Source organism: Belonocnema kinseyi, chromosome 2, assembly GCF_010883055.1.
Source record: "Belonocnema kinseyi isolate 2016_QV_RU_SX_M_011 chromosome 2, B_treatae_v1, whole genome shotgun sequence".
Taxonomy (NCBI): domain Eukaryota; kingdom Metazoa; phylum Arthropoda; class Insecta; order Hymenoptera; family Cynipidae; genus Belonocnema; species Belonocnema kinseyi.
The window spans coordinates 167,841,716-167,852,185 of NC_046658.1; the positions used below are offsets into that span (position 1 = coordinate 167,841,716).

The following is a 10,470-nucleotide window of genomic DNA, read 5'->3' on the forward strand; positions in this document are numbered from 1 at the left end:
GTATAGAGCTCCAAGGAGATTATGTTGAAAAATAAAAAAAAATGTACCCAAAAAAAATTGTTTTTATACTTCATTCTAAGGACTTATTGAACTACCCTTGTATTTTCGTAGTAACTTTTCGAATTAATTCCCAGATAAGAATGTGTGAGGGCGCACTGTAGCTACGCAATGTGCCAACACGATGTGTCGCCAAGAACGCAACACTGTATACACGATGTGCAGAACAGAAAAAATATACGATTAATAAGTTTAGAAAAAACAATTTACAACATATAAGAAATGTTAGTTAGAAATATTTGTGTTATAAAAGGTGATATTTCAATTTTTCGAATAATATAATAATTGAACTTTAATTTTTATATACTTATGTAATGATGCGAATCATAGAATAAATAATTTTAAAATAAATTCTGAAGTTATACCGATATTATATTTTTTGAAATTAAATAAACGTGCATACCGTTCTGCAGCGCGAAATAATAAATATGAACAAATTCTACACAATACTAAATGATTGAACGAATTCAATATGATTGTAAGAGTTCGCTAAGCTTTGAATTTTAAAAATATTTTATATTCAGAAATTATTAAAATTATTGACCCAGGACATGCGAATACAGATTGAAATAGACATTATTTCCAACATAAATAACCTTGATAAAAAGAGATATTTCAGGTTTTACTCGTTTAAAAAACTACGAATTGTTTGCCGACGTTTCGTGAACATTGCAGTTCACATCTTTAGGGCTGACCTGAAACTGAGCTATCAGGTCATTTTGTTCTTAGGTATACTCTGCACGATGCCTGTGATTGGCCAGAGCGCCCCACCGTGGGGACTGGTCGAACTTGATTGGCTAATTAAGTCTTTTTTAAAAATCCGGGAGAACGGAATGCCAAATCGGATTGGTATTATATCCATTGTCCCTATTGATGTTATTAGGGTGTTTTAAGATTTCGATTGCTTCTCTATGTTTTATTGGAAATTTGTTGTGCGCTTTTGCAATTACTGTTGTTTTATCAAATAAAATGTTATTTCCTGTTTCGATATGATGTTCAACTAGTGCTGATTGCGTAAAATGTTTTAGCCTGACTTTACTCTCATGTCCCTTAATACGTTGGCTCACTGCTCTCCCGGTTTCTCCAATATAGACTTTGCCACAAGAACAAGGGATTTTATATACTCCTGGATCACTGAGGGATGCTTTTTTATCTTGAGGGGTATTTAGCAGTTGTCCTATTTTCGCAGGTGGTTTAAATATGGTTTGGATGTTGTGTTTGTTGAGAATTCTTCCTATTTTTCTGCGACACCTTGGATGTAGGGTAGAGTGGTGGTCATTTTTCTCTCTCTTTCTTTCGTAGGTTGTGTTGACTTGCTTTTTTGAGTGCGTCTTCTTATTGCTTTATCAATTTGTTTGTGTAATAGTTCTGTATTAGGATTTGTTTAACGTTTTGTAATTCCTTTTGTAAGTTATCTTTGTCTGATATGGAGACAGCTCTGTATACAAGGGAGTTGATGACCGATTGTTTTTGAGATAGGTGATGGTGGGAGAAGGCATGTATATATCTGTTTGTATGCGTGGGTTTTCTGTGAACTTCATGTCCTAATGTGGTATCAGATTTTTTGTAAACTAATACGTCCAAGAAAGGCTTGGTTGAAGATTTTAGTTTCTGGATGATCCATAAAGACATTGGCTATTACAGGTGAGATTGGGGATCCCATTGCTGCCCCTGAGGTTTGTTCGTAGAATTGGTTATTGAACAAGAAGTAAGTATTATTGAGACATTGTTCTATCAAAGGTACAAGCTTGGAAGGAAAGTTTGTAAAAGATTTAATAATATTAATTGTATCCGAGATTGGTACTTTCGTAAAAAGAGATACTATGTGGAAACTCACAATGATGTCTTGGGGTTGAATGTGAATCTGTTGTATCTTTTTAATAAAGTCAAATGAGTTTTGGACGTGAGTGATGGAGTTTCCTGTAAAAGGATTTAGTTTTGCAGCAAGAAAACGTGCTAGGTTCTGAGTTGGTGAGTTTATTGCGCTGACGATCGGTCTGAGTGGAATGTTTTCTTTGTGGATTTTTGGGAGCCCGTAAAGTTTTGGAGAGATGGGATTAGTAGGCATTAAGTTAGATATTGTTTGGCTGTCAAGTTTACAGTCTTTGAGAAGAGTCTTTGTTTTACTGACTATTGTTTTTGTGGGGTCCTTTTTAAGTTTTTTGTATGTATCGTCAGTTAAAAGGTCCATGATTTTGTTGTTATAGTCTTCTTCATTCATTATTACTGTTGTGTTGCCTTTGTCTGCGGGTAATATTATAATATCTTTATTTTGATTGAGTTCTTTAATTGCGGTTTTTTCCTGTTTTGTTAAGTTTGAGGAGGGAACTTGAGCTTGGCGTAAAATGTTGGCCGTCCTGCCTCATATGTCATTTGCTTTTTCGGGTGAGAGGGTATATATTGTGGATTCTAAATTGCTGATTACTTCTTCTTTTAGTATTTTTGATGGAGCTGCAGCAAAATTATGTCCTTTAGAAAAGGCTGAAATCATTTCATTGTTGAGAGGGTAGTTAGAGATGTTTTTTACTGTATTTGTTAGTTTAGTTTGCTTTACTGGAAGTAATTTGTCAAATTTTGTTTTTTGTTTTTGGGTGGAAAGCTCTTTAATCCGTTGGGATTGGCCAAACGATATGCGGTCCAATGTGGACCAAATGTCAAATCTGAGGGTATTTGATAGGAAAAGGTGAAGTTTTAATAGTTTTTTAGAGGTAGTGTACAAAAGAAATTTGTTATGCTGTATTCTTTCTTTAACGAGAAGTAAACTTGTAAATAACCTTATTTATTTCGGAATATTTTTACAATATAATTTCTAATATTATTTTTCGTATACACAAAATAATATAAATTCTGTTGTTTGTTCTACAGCTCTTAGAAATTAATTACACGTTTCAGTCTTGAAATATCCTTCAGTCTCTAGAAATTTTCTAAGCACAAGTACAATTTATAAATACATCACAATAATAATATTAGTCTTATTTAGGAATACGGTAGCTTGGTTATCGTGTACTACAGAAAAAGGATTTCTGTTTTGGCAGCTTCAATAGCGTTCGCCAGGAATCGAGGTTTAAAGTTGGCAGCCTAGACAAGTTGGCAGCGTACACCAAGATGGGTTTGTGAGAAATAGCTGAGATAGCGTGCATTTCTCGTCCAGGAAGGGAAACTGATCTTATGCCTCGATAGCGAACTAAGATACAGTTGGAGGAAACAATTAAATACAAGTCTGGAGCCGAGTTGGCGTGCCCAGAAAAATAATCAAAACCAAAATACAGTTCAAACTAAAAAATCAAATACAAAATCAAATCAAATTCTGGAGCTTAGATAACGTACCCAGTTAAGTAATGTCATTAGGTTTTTTAGAACCTAGGTGACGTACCCAAAAAACAAAGTCAGTGCCATTTTTTTAGAGCCGAGATGGCGTGTCCGAAAACAAAAATTAAAATGATTCCTAAAACCGAGGTGGCGCACCCAGGTTAATATTTACGGCAGCTGGAATAGCGTACACCGCATAGGTATTTCAAACAAAAATGATACTTTGGTTTTCTTGACGAGGTGTGTCCCTCCCTCCCTCCCTTTCAGAGCTGTCGCTCTAAAGGGAAGTCACCTTGCAAGAGACCACTTGCACGGGTAATGGGACGTTACCCGCTGGTACGGATCTAATTCCAGTTTGCCTTCTTAGAGACGTTTCAATTGTGCTTACTTACGAGAAAAGCATTTGACGCTTTCTAGTGGTAATCACCTGTACTAGTTAGCCTTTGCGTACCTCACATTCCTCATGTTCGTACGTCTATATTACATTTTATATATATGGCTAATTAATTTCATCCTTGCTACGCATCGTATCATTCTTTTGGCTAGCTTATATAGGTTAGGGTAGTAGAAATCTTCATTGATCATAAGCTCACACTTTTTGGCTCCGATGTGGCCATAGATGGCGTGGCATTCCTATATTATTTTCGTGATCAATGATGTAGGTAGGTGAACCTTCCATTTTTCATTACACTTTTTGTATAGGCAATTGTCATGGATTAGATATTTGTCCTCATCTTTTAAATTTTTCATTATTTCTTTGAGTCTGGGATCTTCCTTTTGTTTGTCTTTTAACGTTGAGAACTTCTTCTTAAAAAGGTTAGAAGGTCTTTTAGCTAGGTGATATATCATTAGCCGTTTATCATTTATTTTCAGTGAATCTTGATGTCCTGTTGTCAATCTACTTAGTGCGTCTGCGATAACATTTTCTTTCCCAGAACAGTGTTCTGCTTGTATCCCATAGTCTTGGATAGCTAGAATCTATCTGGTTAATCTTCCACTTAGCAGTTTACACGTTTGTAGAAACATGAGAGCCATATGATCCGTTTTATGAATGATTTTTGCACCTAGTAGAATTGTTCCAAACTTCTGTAGAGACCATACCGAAGGTAACAGTTCCTTCTCAGTGGTAAAATAAGACATTTCAGCCCCTTTCAAGGTTCTAATTCCACATGCTATGTTTTGTATGTCGTGTTCATTTCACAGAAAAACGCCGATCCCCCATTGTACACCGAAATCGGAGTTCAAGTGAGTTGCAACAAATTTGAACTACACAGATTCATTCGGAGAATCTAGGGGAAAAGCATCATTTAGACACTGATGTTCTTGTTCTCAATGCCACTTTGTTCTTTTTTTAAGCAATTCCAGCATGGGTACTAGTTCCTTGGATAATCTCTCGGTAAACTGTGCACTGAAATTTACAGTTCCCAGAAATCCCTGTAGTTGGTTTTTATTTCGAGGTACATTAAAATCTCTTATAGTCTGAATTTTCGTAGGATCAGGTTTTATACCATCTGCTGAGATAATGTGTCCTAAAAAGGTAACCTCGTTTCTTCTAAAATCACATTTTTTGAGATTCAAGGTTATATTATACTTTCTGATTCTTTTGAAAATTAATTCTAAGTGGTGCAGATGTTCACCTTCATATTCAGATGCCACAAGTATGTCATCAACATATGATATAATGAATTCTTGTAGGTCTCTCAATACAAAATCCAGCGCTCGAACCAAAGCAGCTGTACTGGTTTTTAATCCAAACGGGGTGACATTATATTCGTAGCATTTTCCTTTATGTAGGAATGCTGTGTATTTTTTGGAATCTGGATGAAGAGGAATTTGCCAGAAGCTCATGTTCATATATAAACTTATTATTACCCTTTTGTTTTGGCATCTTCGAAATAGGGTTTCCATAGTCTCTGTGCCTTTATGATCCTCTTCCAATATCTCGTTCAGCTTCCTGGCATCAAGGCACAGTCAAATTTTGCCCCCTGTGGCTCCAACTACTAATATCCCTACAATAGAAAGTGTTGGGCATGTTTTAAATATGTTAATTTCTTCTTCATAAAATTCTTCGGATATGCAAGATATTTGGCTTCCACTATCTGCTAAGGCCTTAATTCCGTTGTCTTCAATTGAAATATTTATCATGGGACAACCGTAACGTTGTTTAGTGTTACTAGAATCTTCTTCGAGAAGTTCTTCTCGCCAATTGTAATTTAAAGTATATGTCGCAAGGTTATTATTTTTCATCGATGTCTCCCGACATGTAGGTACCTTTTGAAGGCACGGATATTGCTAGTTTCCCTGCCTTCTTTGGGTTACTTCTTTAATAGTAGCAGAGTCATATTCTTCATTATTTTACTCAAGAACTTCTAGAGATATTATGTATCTCTGTTGTGAATCTCTGGTTCTTTTATTTTTCCCCAATTCTCTTCTCTTGTTCTAGGTGCATTTCTTACTGGATCATTTCTATTATTTTGAAAATTTATTCCAGAGTTACGAGATTTGTTTCTCCAAGAATCAAATCCTCTTCTATAGGATTGTGGCCCTGACTTTCTATTGTTTAAGGATCCTGACTTGTCAAATCTTTCCAAAAGTTCCAACAACTCATGCAGAGTAGTAATGAGTCTTGCTGAAATGGCTATTCTGATTTCCCCATTAAAGTGTTTGGTTAACTTTAAATTGACTTCCTGGTTGGCTATCGGTGGAGTCAAACCTTTGATCTCTCTAAACATCTTACTTGCATATGATGTAATGGAGATATCTTGTGCTGGAGAATAATATCCAAATTCCAGCTTTGACCTTATGTCATATTGAGTGGTCTCATTGCAATATCACTGTTTAAACTTAGTTCAGAATTCTCGAAAGTCATCGTTATCTTCTTTTACAAGATCCCACCAATCTTTAGCCGTACCCCTCAAACAGCTGCCGATTATAAATGCGCTCGGTGTAGTAGTGGGTTTAACTGCAGCACAAAAGTCAGCTAGTTCCTCTAAAAATTGGATAGAAGAAGATCCTTTATTGAAAATGGGTATTCTTGGATTAATTTTGAGAATTTCGACGATTCCCTCGTTGCATAAATTAGTTCGCTGTTCTGATCCTAAATTTTGAAGCCTCTCTTCAAGCCGATATTGTCTTTTTGGAACTAAGCGGATATCTTGTGAATTTTTTCAAACATCTTCTTCAACTAAATTTAACATTCTTTTGCTTGTGGTCATTGCACGATCTGTAATATTCTTTAAACCTCCTTCGACAACTTGAAATCGAATTTCGTTCATTTTTTCTAATGAACTTATTTGATTAGTTGTTTCTTCAAACATCCTGGCTTCTACATCCTCGATTTCTCCTTGTATTTCTGTTGTAACAGCATTGATTTTTCTCCCCCCCCCCCCCCCCCCCCCCAAGTCTAGAAAAAAGTTCTTTAGCTGCCTTTTGTAAATTTTTATTCTCGCTTCTAAGTTCAGCATATTTGTCAGCGTTGTCGCAATTTTTAGAGTATCTTTCCTCATTCATTGGTAGAACTGTGTCCAAAGAAGAAAAAATTAATTCTTCTCTCAAATATCTGCGTTTTTTTGCCTACTTAATTTTGGAATGGTGCCCAGAGATCTGTCTATAATTGGTAATGTATAGTCTCCTAGCGCAATGGGTGATAATAGAGGTGGTCTCGCTGCCCCCTGAACCTCCCTTGTGGGTGCGTTTGCAAGAGTATGGGTATTTATTTTCCGATCATAATCTTCAATTTCAATTTGCATATTTGCCCTAGGTGTGCGCTTTGGTGGTCTACCACGAGGCATTGTTATAAAGTTGGCAGTCTAGACAGCGTACACTAAAATGGGTTTGTCAGAAATAGCTGAGATAGCGTGCATCGATCGTCTAGGAAGGGAAACTGATCTTATGCCTGGATGGCGAACTAAGATTCATTTGAAGAAAATTAAATACAAGTCTGGAGCCGAGGGGGCGTGCCCAGAAAAATAACCAAAATCAAAATACAGTTAAAAATACAAAATCAAATACAAAATCAAATCAAATTCTGGAGCTTAGATAGCGTACCCAATTAAGTAATGTGATTAGGTTTTTTAGAGCCGAATTGGCGTACCCAAAAAACAAAATCAATGCCATTTTTTCAGAGCCGAGATGGCGTGCCCGAAAACAAAAATTAAGTGGTAAATTAGAAATTAAGTGGCGTACCCAGGTTAGTATTTGCAGTAGCTGGAATAGCGTACACAGCATATGTATTTCAAACAAAAATAATACATTGGTTTGCTTGACGAGATGTGTAACTCTCTCCCTTGTAGAGCTGTCGCGCTGAAGAGAAGTCACCAGGCAAGAGACCACTTAAACGATTGATGGGCCGTTCATCCGCTGGTATCGATCTACTGCCGGTCTGTCTTCTTAGAGACGTTTTAATCGGCAGTCGGCCTGTACTCAGTGTCCTGTAGATTGCAACCGTTATAATATAATACCTTGATCAAAAAGTTCCCGGAATTTATTTTTAAAATTAAAAATATAAGTTTATTCTTGAATATTGATGTGGTCTCCTTCAAAGTAATTCCCATCGACTGCCACGCACTGATGCCAGCGCTTGATCCAGCTCTCAAAACATTTTTGATACTCAATTTTCGGTATGCCCATCAGTGCCGTTTTCGATTTTTATATTATCTCCGATCGGCTGCTAAAACGCGTTCCGCGTAGTGGTTTTTCCAGTCGACCGAACAAAAAAAAAGTCGCAGGGAGCTAAATCTGGCGAATTTGATGGCTGCGGAATTGTATTAGTTGAGTTTTTGATGAGAAACTCACGAATAATGATGGCATTGCTTCACGCAGACGCCTCATTACACCTAAATAATACTCTTTGTTGACGGTCTGCTTTTCTGGCAAAAATTCGTGGTGTACGATACCGTTGTAATCCATGAAAACCGTGAGCATTATCTTCTTTTTCGACTGAAAACGATGTCGTTTTTCGGCCTTGGCTCATCGCGGAGTCGCCATTCACTCGCCTGATGTCTGAATTGAGTGTGGTGCTCATAAACCTACGTCTCGTCACCAGTAATGATGCGTTTGATGAATGCTGGGTCCATTTCAACCTTAGAAAGCATGTCTTGAGTGATATCGACACGATCTTTTTTTTGCATGAAATTCAGATCTTTTGGTACTAATTTTGCAGCAACACGACGCAATCCCAAATCATTTACGATAATGTCTTGAACAGATCCATAAGCAATGTTTAAGTCATCTGCCAACTCTCGAATTGTTAACTTACGATTTTCAGCCAACATTTTTTGTACTTTATCGACGTTTTCGTCGGTTTTTGATGTCGACGGCCTACCACTGCGATCATCATCATTGATGGACTCACGTCCATTGGTAAAGCGTTCATGCCACTGATACACAGCTGTTTTTTTTTAGAGCATCGTGGCCGAAACACTTTTTCAAAATTTCCAAAGTCATTTTGCCATTGAAACCATTTTTAACACAAAATTTAATACACACACGTTGTTGCAAAATTAAATCCATTGGAAAAATCGAAATTCTCAAAAAAACAGATGCACTCAAAATTGCGTTACATTTTCAAATGTCAAGCTAGAAAGCTGAAATTCGCAGGGAATATTGTTAAAAGGTGCGCCGGCCGGTGACAAAGAGGTTAGGTGTGCATGGCGGGAGCGAAGTTACAAGTCGTGTCCCACGATCAAATACACTCGGTGCTAAACAAAGGAAGGGGTTGCGAAATATTCCAATTTGAGAATTGTGTTTCAGTGCAATTCGGCCGAAGAAACACATTTGTGGATACCCCCCAGATCGTATGTATACTGCACATACACAACATGATATCGGCTTTAACTCACGCAGATTTAGATATTTAGAATTCAGATGGTTGGTATTTTACCCCGACTAAAACTGTTCAATCGCGAACGAAGCAATTTTTGACGGCTACCATCTGAAAACTAAATGTGCCAATTTTGTGTATTTTATCTGCCCAGTATTTAAACTTAAAGTCTGTTTGTACATTTTGTTTACTTGTGTTACAATTATTATCCATAGCTGCCCTCGAGGACCGAAGGAACCAAATGGAGCCTCTACAAAGTACCCGTAAAGACCCCAATGGTTCCCCATTCGGTTCCTTTTTTTAAAAAATTCGAAAAAACACCAAAATCAACTTTTAAATTGTTGAACTTCGGATTCTACGTTAAAATTCCTTATAGAAGGTCATGGAAGATTCGTAATACTTTTTTTTGCAACGGTAAAAAGTTAAAAAAAAAAAAAAAGAAGGCGTATAACGCCTGTTAACTGCTACTTACAGGCGATGCGTTTGAAGTGTAGCAGTCAACAGGCGTTATACGTCTCATATTTTTTTACACTTTTTACCGTTTCAAAAAAACTAGCGATTATTCCGTGACCTTCTACAGGGAATTTCAACGTAGAATCCGAAGTTCAACCATTTAAAAGTTGATTTTGCTGTTTTTTTGAGTTTTTTAAAAAGGAACCGAATGGGGACCCAATGGGGTCTTTTCGGGTACTGGTAGAGGCTCCATTCGATTCCCTTGGCACGCTGTGTCGACGCATGCAACGCATATGAGGTTACATGTGTCGGTATCTTCACCATCACAACGTGACAACTATTCTGCAAATTTGCACGCACCATGCGGACTCAGTGTCGACCTTCTGCATCAGAAATTTATAGTTTGAAAACAATCTATATTCCTCATAAAAAGTGCTCTCAAAACTTCTAACTTAACCTACAAAGGCACATGTAATTTTTTCGTGAGCTATGTGTATTCGTGTGGGTTATGTTAGTGATTTTGACAGCATTTTGCATAAAAATTATCGATTTTTTTTTCAAACTTTAGGTTTCTTCTGAAGATTCCTTCTGCGATCCTCAATAATAAAAATAAAAAAATTAATTGTTTTAAAGTGAAATCCCAATACCATGTTAACCTGAAACTTGAAAACTTTTCAAATTTTCCGGTTTTTTTTTTGTTTTTTTTTAATTACAAAGTTTTTGTGATGTAACTAGTATGTAGTATGGTTTTTATTCGTCAACCAAGTTTATTTCAAGGAATGACAAATTCAATATAAAAATAATCAGATTTAATTACTTTTAAGAGCATA

The 10,470-nt window shown here is 36.6% G+C and overlaps 1 protein-coding gene across 1 annotated transcript; it reads right to left on the bottom strand.

Annotated features, from left to right (window-relative positions):
- Window positions 1-8,393: 8,393 nt before the first annotated feature.
- Window positions 8,394-10,003, bottom strand: LOC117183062 (histone-lysine N-methyltransferase SETMAR-like). The gene is made up of 2 exons (XM_033376218.1): window positions 9,857-10,003; window positions 8,394-8,744 (listed from the first exon to the last, which is right to left on the bottom strand). Exons 1-2 carry the CDS (start codon window positions 10,001-10,003, stop codon window positions 8,394-8,396), a joined length of 498 nt encoding a protein of 165 aa, XP_033232109.1.
- Window positions 10,004-10,470: the final 467 nt, after the last annotated feature.

Bases quoted from the DNA above. Each gene is read 5' to 3' on its own strand.
- LOC117183062 (XM_033376218.1), bottom strand. From the start codon at position 10,003: ATGGTGCGTGCAAATTTGCAGAATAGTTGTCACGTTGTGATGGTGAAG. The intron at 8,745-9,856 runs GTCCCCATTCGG...GCTGTGTATCAG, and splicing joins ACCCGAAAAGACCCCATTGG to TGGCATGAACGCTTTACCAA.